Below are 15,258 nucleotides of genomic sequence, written 5' to 3'. Positions count from 1 at the left end.
TGATAAATTAAAATCAGATGCACATAAGCATTTTTTCTTAGTGCTTGTATAAAATTTGTGTGAGATCTTAAGACTTTTGTCAGATAAACAAGAATTCTTCTCTGACATGTTAATAAGCAAATGACAAAAACGGTTTTAATGAGAAACAAGCCTCACCCTTTGGAATTGAATTAAAATTTTTAAATATCACTAAATTACTGTATTAGGTTTATTGTGACTGACTGATATGTTTATGATGTATTTTTATTTGTTGCAGGGTGACTGTTGGATATGTATGGAGCTCATGGACACATCATTAGACAAATTCTACAAATTTATTTATGAGAAATTAAATCAAAGGATACCTGAATGCATCTTAGGAAAAATAACAGTTGCCGTAAGTTTTATTTACCATACTGTTACGTGCTCAAAAGGGGAGGGGGGAAGAGTATAGAACTGCATTGTTTTTCACAGTTTAGTTAGTTTAAATTGTTAATCATTTTATTGCCAGCATGTTTGTATCATTGTTTGCTTTTAGTAAATGATAGAATGACTTTTTGTATAAAGTGTCTGTATTGTTATCTTAAGTTACTCACTAAAGTTTTGTTGAAACAGACTGTAACTGCCTTAAACTATTTGAAAGAGAAACTGGCAATCATACATCGTGATGTGAAGCCTAGTAACATTTTGTTGGACAAACGGGGAAACATCAAACTTTGTGACTTTGGTATCTCAGGACAGCTGGTGGACTCAATTGCACGAACAAGGGATGCTGGTTGCCGACCATACATGGCAGTAAGTACAGCTCTCAACCGGGCGAGCCACTAAAATGTTTATGCATTTTATTTATTAAGATTCCTTTTGCCCTTCATATTTTGGAGGAAATATTAACAACATATTGTAAGACTTTTAAAAGTATTTATTTGCTAAATCAAATTATTTTAGTTTTTTCTTTAGACTTATTATGCAGTGATGTTGTCAGTGAGATAAAACTGGGTATAGATGATGCCAGAATATTGTTCATTCATGATCCATGTTACATGCCATTTGCAAGGACTTTAAGCACTCCAATGCTTGCAAAATATGTTTCACAAATATTTTCTGGGAAGAATAGTCAACTATAAGACTACTGCTAAGTAAAGGTGGAAATAATATACTAGATGATGGAATGTAACTGGATGGATTTAAAAAAAATAAAAAAAAGAATGTGGGAAATCTATTCACCTAGATGTGGCAAGAGTACACACAGATGTCAAAGTTAAGAAAATTAGCAAGCTTACAGAGCCAGTGGCTCCTTCTTTTGGCAGAAGCAATGAAGGGGAAGGTAGAGGGATGAAGAAAAAGGATTGGTGAGGTTTAGAGAATGGGGAGAGTTTGGAAAAGTCACCCAGAACCCAGGTTTAGGGAAGACTTACCTGGCGGGATGAGAAGGAAAGACTGATTGTTGAAAGTCTTGCTCATATGAATCTCTCTCTCTCTCTCTCTCTCTCTCTCTCTCTCTCTGTGTGTGTGTGTGTGTGTGTGTGTGTGTGTGTGTGTTTTCTTTTCTTTTCTTTTCTTTTCTTTTCTTTTCTTTTCTAAAAAAGGCTTTGGCCAAAAGCTCAACGTGTAACATTTGTGTCAGTTTGCAGCTCAACATTTTATCTTTTCAGTGAGTAACAATCTACCCTTTCCATAATATTGTTGATATTCAAACTTGGACTCTCCAAAACCTCAGAATCCTTTCTACATTTTTGGAATTTCTTCTGTTACAATCTACAGTTAATCACCAATAAACAGTGGTCAGAGTCCACACCTGCCCCTGCAATTGTCTTATGGATTAAAATTTGGTTCTGAAATCTCTGCATTACCTTTATATAATCAATCTGAAAGGTTCCAGCATACCTCTCTAGGTCCCTTTCTTGTATACAGTATTTTTTCATGAGTCTCAAATGAAGTGTTAATGGTGCTTAAATTATGCTTTGTGGAAGATTCTGCCAGGTGGCAGCTTCGTCTTTCATTCCTTTCCCCCAGTCCATATTCTCCTTTCGTTTTCCTTCTCTTCCTATTCCTATTATCAAATTCCAGTCCATTCCTCCATCACAGTTAAATTTTTGATAATCTGATTAATTAGTTTTTATCTCATCATACATTCTTTCAGTCTCTTTATCTGCAGTGCTAATTGGCATATAAACTTGTCCTACTTCAGTGAGTGTTGGCTTCGTGTCTATCATGGCTATGATGAATCATTCAGTAAGCTGTTCATGTAGCTTACTTGCATTCCTATTTTCATATTCATTATTAGACCTACTTCTACATTCTTCTTCTGTGGTGCTACAGTCCATGATGAACCTTGGCCTTCCCCTACATTACCCCTAATTAATGTTGTATTTATAACTGTGTACTGACCTGACCAGAAACTCTGTTCCCCCTGCCAACAAACTTCACTAATTCCCCCCCCCCCCCCCCCCCCCTCCCCATATCTACCTTCAACCTATCCATTTCCCTTATTAAATTTTCTAAACTACCTGTCTTATGAAGGAGTTTAACATTCAAGCTCTAACCTCTAAAATGACTGTTTTGTTTTTCCTGATGGTCCCTGTCCAGAGATTTGAATGGGTTGAATGGGGAGACTATATTACCTCTGGAATATTGTAGCCAAGATGATGGGATCATTTAACTACACACAAGAACTGCATGCCCTCGGGAAAAAGAATGATTGTAGTTTCCCTTGCTTTCAGCCATTCATAGTATCAGCACAACAAGGCCATGATGGTTGATGTTACAAGACCAGATCAGACTGTCGACCTGCAACTACTGAAAAGTCTGCTGCCACTCTTCAAGAACCACGTATACGGTTGGCAGGTCCACAGATATCTCACCATTTTGGTTACACATACAGTACAGCTTTCTGTAATGTTGAGGCCTACAAGGGGCCCCACCTCAGCGAGGCGTGTGGTTCTGGTCACACAGTTTGATAACATTTCACACAACACTATGTCGCCTCTCCTGACTTCACTGTCCTTCAAATACATTCCACAGGTGTCCACAACATTAGGACACAACCAGCCGATTAGCTTCGCTTTTTCCAGGATCCTAATTCCCGCACTCCAGGCCATGACAGTCTGCCTTTTATCAGTGGATTTCCTCATTTGTGGCCTGCATTGTCACTGGAATGATTCCCCATTTGTCTCTGCTCCGCTTACGTACTTTCCTTTCATTTCACATACCTAACACATTACCAGACAGCATGCAGTCTAAATGGTTGGTGGTAGTCATAATGCTTTGGCTCATCAGTGTATATAATCAGGCTTTTAGGCTATAAAGCCTGAATCAGTTTCCGTGTATTCAACATAGATCATATCTCACCATTCTTCACATCAATAACAAACAAAAACTGTTGTTTATCTTCATGTTTTTGCAGTGTAATACCCTGATCTTTTAAATTTTGGGATTAAAGCCAAGTAAACTCTTAATTCTTCTTCTACTATTTCGGCTATGTACCTTTCAGCTGTCTTCGGAGTGAGCCAACAAACTGAAGCTGCACTCCTGAAATTTAATGTATCAAGAACTGTTCTGTTACACACCATAAAAACATCCTTTGAAATTTCATGTCCATTGCTTTCTTCTTTTTTGTCAGGAAAATGGGCACTATGTACAACTGATGTTCCTTTATTTCTACAGGGTGGTACATAAAAAACCGACCACAAGTACTAGGCTACTCATTGATGCCTGTCAGTTGTCGTCTATTGTTTTGAAGCTGTTGCTTCCAGTAGCTTATTTGTTATTTCATTACAATCTTATTACTACATGTTTACCTATGTGTTGTTGTACCTGCTCATGGCGGGCAACAATTTGCTTGGAATTGGCGAGCAGTCCATACTCAAGGCCACTTTTCCTTTGCCACCCTGTATTTTACATGGCAGTCCTTTAACCTTTGAGTGGGTGTGCTGTTTTCTGTAACATGAGCAGGCACACAGCATACTTTGTACATATGTCAAGAATAGCTCTGTTTATGGTACCAAGGTAATCATGTATGAGAAATATCACAGTTTAGTGTTAGTTTAATTTAGTGACTATAAAATAAACTTACATTATATGAGCGAAGTCACTGGTTAATTAAATAGTGATAAAATAAAATAAACTTCCATTGTATCATTCTGTTGGCATTTACAAGTATCACCCCACAGTAATGACCCACTGAAAGCAGTACACTGCGAAATAGCGCCAGATCTCAGCTGACTGCTTCTCAGTTGCTAATTATCTTGTAGACGATTGCCTCATTGTGGGATTATGCTGATAGTTCGTAATCTGGGTCGTTTTCTTGCATGGGTCGTAAATTTTTTTTTCTCACCTAACTCGCTGTTTATTTTATATTACTACCACACTCTTGAACATACGACAACATAACTTAGCATAGTGTAAGGTGCAACAATGAAGAAAAAGTAGATATGGGCCCACAGTTGAAAAACAACAATGGAACAGTACAAGATAACGTCATTTGTGGTTGGTGCACTTTATACATAGACACACCTGCTCGAGTGCTAATAACATCCGGCTGTTTCAAAAATACGTCTTCATATTTTATACCACTGCAGCCAAATCACCTTTGGTTTCTTGATCCAAACTTTTGATTTATTTCACCTTTTGCTATATTTTTTTTGGTTCTCTGTCACAGCTTGGTTTCTTCTTCCTTGATACAGCATTTTGTGTGACTAGAATTTCTGACACTCTTTACTTTTCAACTTTATATTCATCCTCAGCCATTGTCTGCTACATACCAGTGAACCCTTTTTCACTGTCCATTATTATCTTTACTTTAAATTTATTTGCTTGAAACAAATCATTTTTGCAAATCTGGATTTATTAATTCTAAAGTCAATTGCCACATTATACTTAACCTTCCAGTTGACTCTTTTTATACATTCCTGTCACAAATTATATACAACCAACATTGCCCCTGAATACCTTCTTTCATCAGTCTGTAAATCTAACAGTGCCTAATACATTAAAGTGCCAAAAAACTGGTATACTATTCAAATACAGAGAGATGTAAACAGGCAGAACACAGTGCTGCTTTTGGCAACACCTATAAAAGACAAGTGTCTGGCTCAGTTTTTAGATCGTTTACTGCTGCTACAATGGCAGGTTATTAAGATTTAAGAAAGTTTGAATGTGTTGTTATAGTCGGCACACAGTGATGGGACACAGCATCACCGAGGTAGCGATGAAGTGGGGATATTCCCGTACGACCATTTCACGAGTGTACTGTGAATATCAGGAATCAATAAATCTTCAAATCTCCATATCGCTGCCGTCGGAAAAAGATCTTGCAAGAACGGGACCGATGACGATTGAAGAGAATCATTCAACGTTACATAAGTGCAACCCTTCTGCAAATTGCTGCAGATTTCAATGCTGGGCCATCAACAAGTGTCAGCTTGTGAACCATTCAATGAAACATCATTGATATGGGCATTCGGAGCCGAAGGCCCACTTGTGTACCATTGATGACTGCACAACACAAAGCTTTATACCTCGCATGGGCCCGTCGACACTGACATTGGACTGTTGATGATAGTAACATGTTGCCTGGTCGGACGAGTCTCATTTCATATTGTATCGAGTGGATGGACATGTACGGGTATGGAGACAACCTCATGAACCCGTGCACCCTGCATGTCAGAAGGGACTGTTGAAGCTGTTGGAGGCTCTGTAATGGTGTGGGGCATGTGCAGTTGGAGTGATATGGGACCCCTGATACGCCTAGATGCGACTCTGAAAGATGACACAAAATTAAAACATCTTGTCTGATCACTTGCATCCATTCATGGCTATTGTGCATTCCAACGGACTTGAGAAATTTCAGCAGGACAGTGCGACACCCCACACATCCAGAATTGCTACAGGGTGGTTCCAGGAACACTCTTCTGAGTTTAAACATGTTTGCTAGGGACCAAACTCTCCAGACATGAACATTATTGGGCATATCTGGGATGCTTTACAACGTCCTGTTCAGAAGAGATCTCCACCCCCTCGTACTCTTACAGATTTATGGACAGCCCTGCAGGATTCATGGTGTCAGTTCCCTCAAGCACTACTTCAGACATTAGTCGAGTCCACACTACCTCATGTTGTGGCACTTCTGCTTGCTCGCGGGGGCCCTACACAATATTAGGCAGGTTTACCAGTTACTTTGGCTCTTCTGTGTGTTTTACGTGTGTGTGGCTAGCACTAAGTGCATATACTAAAACTTGGAATATTGTCATCAGCTTTCAGAAGTTCTTCGTACATTCTCTCAGAGTTTTCGCAAACTTCATTGCAAGAATTTAATAAAATTTATAGCTTAATATCATTAATCTTAGTTTCCTGGCCGTGTCAGAGATTTCCTTTGCTCGGGGACTCAGTGTTGGTGTTGTCCTCATCATTTCGTCTCATCTTCATCACAAAGATATGCAAGTGCCCAATTGGATCAGATACAAATACTCGCACCAGGCAGTCAAGCGACCTCAGATGGGATCTCCTGGCCAATATCATTTGGTCATATAATTTCATTTATAGCAACATTTACTAGGTTTTGTGCTAGCTTCTCCTATTGTGTCTTTTAATCATGGCTGATATTCTTCTCTAATTGTACTATCTGTTTTCCATGCCTTTTATCATTTTATTTGGTTTGGTTCTAGTACTCTCCTGTTTCAAATCTAACAACATTTAGCAATTCAGTGATCATTCTTGCCAAGTCTGTTTTTGTACATACTCTTGTAACCTAGTACTAAAATATTTGCATGTGCATCTTGTTGGTATTTTTCTTTTCCCATACTCTGCTGTGCCAAGGTCGATTTTTTCGATATTGTGTTGCTTTTCAAGTGATGAGATCAAGATTCTCATTTCCAACTGTGGGTAACCCACTGTCCCAGTTTGCAGCCTTTCCTTTCAAATACCTAATCACAAAACAGACATGTTTTGCATTGATGCATGTGCTTGGCATGAGACAGTAAAACCACGCAAAAATGCTAGTAAGTGTATATTCCACTTTAGTATAAGTGTATTAAAATTTACTTTAATATTAAATTGTGTTAGTTGGACTTTATGCAGTGAGCTTAGGGCTCAACTGCTGTATCTTTTTCTGGAAATACTACTGCACTACATTTGCCATACTTTTTTGTGTTCTGTAATGTGTGTTCTGTAGTAGCTGATGATGCCCGATTTGACAGTGGCTTTGCAGTTCCTGTGCACTTTCTCAACATAAACTTGAACACATTTACCTTTCTCTGAATATCTCGCACGTTTTTGCTTTTTGATGATTTTTGTGTGTTCTTCTTAATTCTCTTTAGGTCATGATTTAGACTTGAAAATTTCTCAAGTACTCATATATTTTTGAGAGTTCTGCTACTGCTACTTCTAATTCCTGGATTGGTTTTAATTCACTCATTATCCAATTTTGTCTTAATTTAGTTGTAATCTAACTTTTCATATCTAATGCTGCATTCATTTTTCTGTTAATTTTTAACTAGCTGATCTAGCTTTTGTCAGTAACTATTTGTTACTACCTCCTCCCCCATTTGTTTGTAGCCTTCTTATCTTGTTTACATTTTTTCTGTCTCTTTCTGCCCTGACATGATTTGTGGTATCATCCTGTATGTATCTTGGTGCATCTGTTTCATAACCTCTGTGCTTTTTTCTGGCTTTTCTGTATGTTAAAATCAACATCTACACATATACTCCACTAGCCAAGCGGCGTGTAGCGGAGGGCACACTCCTTTTTGGAGTAAGTGACAGTGCGGAATCGAGTCGAATGCCTTTCGAGAAATATGGCATCAATCTGGGAGCCAGTATCTAGAACCTGTTCTATATCAGGTAGAAAGAGGGCCAGCTGTGTCTCGCGTGACCGCTGTTTCCTAAAACAGTGCTGGTTTCTGCAGATGAGCTTCTCAGAGTCTAGAAAGGTCATTATGTCTGAACACAAAATATGTACCATGATTCTACAACAAATCGATGTCAGTGAAAGTGGCCAGAAATTATGTGCATCCGATTTTCTACCCTATTTATAGATTGCTATGACCTGGGTCTTTTTCCAGTCTCGTCGAACTTTCCGTTGTTCCAATGATCTCTGATAGATGATGGATAACAATGCTGCTATATTTGTAGCGTACTGTCTGGGCCAGATACCTTCTTGGCGTCTAAGGATCTTAACTGTTTTACAATACACTAAACACTATGTCAGCCATCCTTGTGTTTGTTCGATAATTGAGAGGGGGAATGGTGCTGCAGTCCTCTACTGTAAATGAGTTTTTGAAAGCTAGGTTTAGAATTTCGGCCTTCTGTTTATCATCTTCCATTACATTACCTGTACTGTCAGCAAGAGAAGGTGTTGAATTATTTATAGTGTTCATAGATTTTATGTATGACCAAAATTTTTTGAGGTTATTTTTAGAATCTGAAGATAAAATATTGCTTCTGTCCCCTGTGATAAATGTGTAATTTTCCCAGTCAGTGGATGCTAGATTAGAGTCTCCACCTATAACTAATGGATAATTTGGATATTCATTTCCTATGTATTCAAGACTTTCCCTGACACGTTCTGTGACATTTGTTGCGGATGCTGGTGGTCTATAAAAACATCCTAATACAATGGTCACTCCTTGTGTGATTGACAGCTTTATCCAGACTATTTCACAGTCCAACCCAGTATCGATCTCAACTGCGTTTAAGCAGCTTTTAACTGCAATGAACACACCACCTCCCATAGGATCAGTCCTATCCTTCCTAAACATTGTCCAATCTGAGTTCAAAATTTCACTGCTATTTGTGTCTGATTTCAACCAGCTTTCGCTACCTAATACAATATTGGGATTGCTACTGTTTATTTCGGAGAGTAACTCAGGGATCTTGCTAGAGACACTTTGACAATTTACTAACATGAGATTTAGCATATTTAAATGACCTGTTTAGGCAAACTAACAATTTTTACAGTTGGCACACCCACATCAGTGTCACAAATTGGTAATTTTTCAGTCCAACGGTTTGTTTCCCGTGGGTGTATTATCAGCTTTTAACGCTCTGCTCAATCATATTCTGCTAATGTCCAGAGATCCTAAATGTTTGAATTCAGCACTTGTTTCTCCCTCATTTTTATCATGTATTCCAGTAACTACTCGTGATTGCACTTCTAGTATTGGTGTTATAATTCTGATTTCTATTAAAGTTAATGAAAATGAAAACTATAAACACCCAAATTACTATTAAATTATCACACAAATAATAATGTACTACTTTTAAAAATAATTACCTATAGCAGCAAATGTGCAACATGACTTGAGAATATTCCTCATTGTGCTGTTGTTGAACTCAAGAGATAAGAAAAGTCAGAGGTAATGATCTAGTGGAAATAGGCTAGAAAACATTAGTAAACATGCTAGTGCAATATAGAATGTGTAAGACTGTAGACAATAATATATTGAGTAGTCTGGAGGTGGTTGTTATTCAAGAGTGGATGATGGAGGGATGGCTGATGATGATAGAATTAAGAACAAGGTTTCATTACTTTCTTTATGTTTACTAAATTTTATGAAAGACAATCCAACTACCATAATCTTTTGTGTTTAATAAGGAAAATTTTCATCACCTTTCCATACTTTTGAAGTACAAGATAAATCATACAGTTTCATACAGCCCTTTCTTGCAGCCTTCTTTGATGTAGATAAATTTCACTTCCATAAATTACAGCATTTCAACAGACCAACTGTCTAGCCTTTTTTTGCATATGTAACTATATTTGACAGTTCTTTTTTTGTGGGTAGCAGGGGGATTGTGTGTGTTGGGAGGAGGAGTGGGTGAGACTTGTTTGTGGGCTTTTAGAACCAAAAATTAAGTTCAAGCCAAAGAATTTTTTTAAAGCAATACTAATAAAAACACTGCTCTAAAATTATTCGCGTGAGGTTATAAAATAAATGTTGCATGCACTGTGACTGAATACATTAAAGTTAGTGTGTATGATATTGGGGAATGCCCTTGTTGTCCATCATTTGTCACTGTGCTAAGCTATTTTGTTCTGAACAATCTGTGTTGCTTAAAACTGTGCCTTTTAGATATCCCCAAAAGAATCCTTACAACACATAACTGAAGTTCTCTCAAAATCATACAATCACTGAAGAGACAGTACATTTTGCTCATTCTAGTGTTAGAGAAGGGAAACAGCCACTTGATGTGTTCTGATGAACGCATGAGACTTGTATAAAAGGGGGTGAAACCAGTTGTATACTGATTCAGCATTGCACATCAAGCATCAATCACCCTTATGTAAAGGATTTTTCAGATGTTGTGCTGGGGGTTTTAATTGATAAAACACATTAATTTTGAGAACTGATACTTTATTAATTATGGAACCATTGAAAGCATGTCCTGTCCATGAGTGAAGTGTAATTAAGTCAATAAAATCCCAAAGAAGCTTTTAAAATTATCAAAAGTATTCCATTCACTGCCACTGTTAGCCCTCTTTTACTTTACATTAAGACATTGTCTGTATTTGACAGTGTCTGTTAAGTTTGGTCCATTGAACTTTACAGACACTGTCAAATACAGACACTGGTGTAACATGGTTCATGCGAAAGCCTAAGCAACCTGATGAGAAAGCTGAACATGTCCCTCCTTGTGTAGGAATCATGTAATTGTGCAAGCAGTGAGGGAAGCTGACACTGGGACCTATGGGAAGTTTAGTTTTGTCCATGAAGCATGCTTTGATAGCCAAAGCGATTAAGGTGACCACTTGTGTAAAGTGGGAAATTCCGGGTTCGAGTCCCAGTCTGACATACATTTTCACTTGTTTCCAGTAAATTGTATAGCTGTGCTGGTACCACATTCACAGTATGTGAACACCTGGCTATTGAACTTCCTGGACATAAATCCAATTGAGAATCTGTGGAACCACCTCAATTGGGTTGTTTACTCTGTGGATCCTCAACAGAGCAGCCTAGCACAGCTGACCACAGCACTGCAATTGGCACATCTCCACATCTCTGTTTGTACCTTCCAGAGCCTCATTGACACTCTAACTACATTTTCACAATGCTTAAGGTGTTTTTTTCTGTCCTTTTACAAGTGGTCACATTAATTTGACTGGGCTATGTATAACACAATAAAGACACGCACGCATTTTGATATCCTGTCAATAAACATCACATCAAAATTTTAGTAGGAGTCTATCTTAGAGTAAGTCATAAACTCTGTGTCCTGTAGCAAGTGAGACTGAATGTAATGAATGCCTTATAAGTCCATGCAGATACAAATATATGTCTGGAGGTAACAGGAGTAGTGTTTAAACTTTCATTCATGATGTGAAATCTTTGTCTGCAAGTATACCATAGTAACAAATTGTATTAAATATTGTTCACCTTTTGCTTTGATTTCCATTTCCTGTTTCATACTAAAATGAATGTTTGCTTTTACAGCCAGAGAGGATAGATCCTCACAGAGCACGTGGTTATGATGTCCGCTCAGATGTCTGGTCCTTAGGAATTACCCTCATGGAAGTTGCAACAGGTCATTTTCCATACCCAAAGTGGAACTCAGTCTTCGATCAACTTAATCAAGTTGTGCAAGGCGACCCTCCTCGCCTCTCACCCAATGATAATGGAAATCATTTCACAATGGAATTTGTAAACTTTGTTAATACTTGGTAATATTTTGATTATTTACTGTTAGTTTGTGATTTGTGTGTGTGTGTGTGTGTGTGTGTGTGTGTGTTTTTTTTGGGGAGGTGGGGTGGGTGATAATATATTTTAAATTAATTTCATAGTTTTGTTTTGTGAATTATGGTGCATTGTAACACTTTTCTCGTGTAGTTTTGATGAAACATGTTTTTGTAGACTATAACATGTAACTGAATTGTTTTAACTTTTTTATTTCAGCCTCATTAAAGAAGAAACACAGCGTCCAAAGTACAGTAAATTGCTGGAGCATGAGTTCATTGTCAGAAGTGATCAGGAGTCAGTAGATGTTGCACATTATGTGAGCAATATCTTGGACAGTATGGCAAACAATGGTGCCACTATGTTCACTATGAACCAGCCATGATGACAATCATGTTATGTTAGTTTAACTTATGAACTCTGGAATCCCTGTTGGCTTCCACATGTCCTTTCCCCCAGAAAACTGGGTTTTGGAATTGTGGCTTTATTGATGGTCCTATGTCCAGTATCTGCTAGTGTCAGGAGAGTATTATGGAAGTAAACGAAGTGAGACTGGCATGTGCACTGTGGATGGAATTGGAATATGTTCCATACACTTTTATATAAAAGGGAAAAAAAATGTTGGAATTGGTTTAAGACACCCGTCATTTTGCTCATGTAATTATGTATTGGGATATCAAGAATGCCTATAGTACAATCACATTCTGTATTTTAACATGTATTGATCCTTGCTCATTTGTAGTGTTTTAAATGTTGACACCCTAAATTGTTAAATCAACTAGTAACTTCATGTAGCCCATAATCTTCTCTAAAGTTACATATAGTTTGAGAAGTAGTGCTGTGAAATCACCTTTTTTAACTTCAGATTGTTGTACTGAAGAGCAGACACTCATATTTTTATTGCAATGTGTTGTAGTGCCATGGCAGACCATTTTTATGTATAACAGTGTCTGACTGGTCCAGCAATTCCTCTTACCCAAAGAATGGGTATTATATAAAATTGTAAATATTGATGTTAGTGGACTAGTGATTTGCCGTTGTGTGATAACAAACTATTGTTTGCAAAAGTATTTATTTACAATTAATAGTCGAAGGCTGTGCAATAATGGAATTTTCTGTTTCTAGCAATTTGTGTCTTGCCTCATCAAAGGTAGACATAACAATGAGTCAGATATTTTTAAGGAAATGAAACTATCTGTTTTATAAATGCTAGAAATTCTGTGATTTTTCCATTAATTTTGTTATTTTTGTCTTCTAGACATACATGTTCATATGAGGTATTCTGCTGTATTTGTTGAAGAAGAGATATGACCTCATTTTGTATTTATTTATTTCTCTATCTTGCTTCCTTATGGTTCTCATTGTATTACTTTGGAAAGGCTTATCAGCTGTTAGTTTTCATTCATTCAGCCAGAATCTATATTTCAAATTTGGAAAAAAATTCTCATTTGTCCTGTATTTGTTTATCCCTTCTCAGGTTTTTTTAGAATAATAAATCACCTGCTGGTCTTAATTAGAGTTTTTTTCTCCTTTATACTTATTGTGACTGCAGTTTGCAGTAGTAGCCTACTTGTGAAAATGGCAGAAAAAACTTGTCACACATTCTTCTTGCAAGAGTCATGGAATCACTCAGATGATTGTTGTAATACAGATGTTAAATTTATATATATATAAAAAGAAAATGAAATCAGCAACAGTCCAAAAATTCTTATTAAAGAGAACTGCACTGTATAATATTTACTCACTGGCCATATAATGTAATGTCAGACTCTTTTTTTTTTTACATAAACATTTATTGGAAGATAGTTTTCATTTTATTCCTGCCATACTGCTGTAAGATTATTGTCAGAAATCTTTAAAACATGTTTGTATTTTTATTGAAGTGGAAATCTATGCTTTTTGGTAATTTATTTGTGGATAAACTGTATCTTCTGTCTTGCAATATTATGAAATCCATAATTTACTGATACAGTACATGTGTCACTAAAGGACTGATAATACACTGAGAAATATGTAATGGTGAAATAGTGACATTTCAGCAGTGTAATAGATTCTTTAGTTCAGTGTAGTTGCTGATTATTTACTAAATTATTCTTGTCAACATTAGTGACAGTTACAAAAACACTTTAAGCATTAACTGTCAAACATATTGAATGTACCTTTTTGTTACTCCTTATTCATCAGATGTAATGAAAAAAAAAACTAATATTTGTTTCAAATGAAAAATCATGCATTGAAAAAATTAGCACCTAGTTGCAAAATGGTGGCTAACTTTACACAAGAACCATGTAGATGCCTCTTTAAACTGACAAATGGAAGTAGCAGGTAGCACAAATATGCCAGCAGATATTTGTAGTTATGTACTGTATTCACTGTTGAGATGGTTATGTATGGACATTGAGCAGCAAACAATCATTAAAACTTTGTGTAGCAGCCTCATATGTACAAGTAAATATCAACAAAAAACTGATGTGACACAATAATAATGTTGAGTAGGTTTGTGTAAGTTTCATCTCTTGTACCTTAATTTCTGTTCCCAGTTGACATAACATTTATGTCAATTTTATTGGTTCTTTGAAGACATGCATTAAGGTTGTTGCTGTCTAGAATTTGATTAAAGGAGTGAGAAGCTGAATAATATACTGTCTACCTGAGGTGTGCTATTCATTTTTTTCCCGCCAACTTGAATTTAATAGTGTGGTTTATACTTTGTAGAATATATACTGAAGTATATTCCTTACAAATGTATTATTTTTGACTTGGTAGAAAGTATTTCTGTTTCACAGTTGTATCTTGTAGATACAATCTGCTTCTTGTACTGAAACAGAAAATTGAATTTTCTTGAAAAGAATGTTTAAATATTCACACAGAAGTTTTGAATTTACTGTAAGAATAACTTTAATGAATTGTGACCTTTTTTACGTACTGCTCCAATCAAACAAAAGAAGAGACACATTTGGTGAGCATTATTTTAAAAATTACTGCTTTCCGCTGAATTGAGAATTATGTCTACATTAAAATTTTTAAAGAGTATGAGTTTTTTCTGTGAAAAATAGATCTTGGATAATATGAAAGATCAAATAAATTATATGAACATGTCCATTAGAAATGTAATTTATTAGTTTTCCCTGCAGTAGCATCTAACAGCGCCCTGCCTAAAAGTTTACAAGTGATGCTGTGTCCTGTTATCCAGGCGCGTAATATTCTTTCTTGGTTCAACTTTCAAAATAAAAGCTATATTTAGCAATTGTTTCTTGATTTAATGCTCCATGTTTTGCTACATGTCATGCTGAGCTTAGTCGACAGTAATTATTGAGCTAGGGTTTTCACTGGGATTTATGTAGGGAATGAACGAAATTTTGTTGTCTCTGCAGTTTTTGCGGCTAGTAGCTCTACCAGTCATTTGATATAGCAACTGCTCTCTCTCTCTCTCTCTCTCTCTCTCTCTCTCTCTCTCTCTCTAATTTAATGTGAGAATAAGAACATTAACTGTGGTATTCTGTTTTGATCTGCATGATTAGGAATCAGTATTCCTTCACCATGAAATTATTATTATTATTATTATTATTACTTTCTTTAAATATAACATTTATGAGACACTCAGATTTTTGTC

The 15,258-nt window shown here is 36.5% G+C and overlaps 1 protein-coding gene across 4 annotated transcripts in view; it reads left to right on the top strand.

Moving 5' to 3' along the window:
- LOC126458009 (dual specificity mitogen-activated protein kinase kinase 4-like) overlaps window positions 1–14,892 on the top strand; it is a 128,953-nt gene extending 114,061 nt beyond the window's left edge. For all 4 annotated transcript variants that reach the window (XM_050094788.1, XM_050094786.1, XM_050094787.1 and 1 more), the window contains 4 exons: window positions 257–376; window positions 595–774; window positions 11,406–11,632; window positions 11,865–14,892. In XM_050094788.1, coding sequence (XP_049950745.1) covers window positions 257–376; window positions 595–774; window positions 11,406–11,632; window positions 11,865–12,030 — 693 coding nt within the window. In that variant the 3' untranslated portion in view covers window positions 12,031–14,892. The remainder of the gene's footprint in view (window positions 1–256; window positions 377–594; window positions 775–11,405; window positions 11,633–11,864) is intronic.
- The last annotated feature ends 366 nt before the right edge of the window (window positions 14,893–15,258 follow it).

Source organism: Schistocerca serialis, chromosome 2 (assembly GCF_023864345.2).
Source record: "Schistocerca serialis cubense isolate TAMUIC-IGC-003099 chromosome 2, iqSchSeri2.2, whole genome shotgun sequence".
In the NCBI taxonomy this organism is placed as follows: Eukaryota; Metazoa; Arthropoda; class Insecta; order Orthoptera; family Acrididae; genus Schistocerca; species Schistocerca serialis.
Note: the sequence above shows the minus strand (reverse complement) of the source record. Positions and strands in the feature narration are given on the sequence as shown.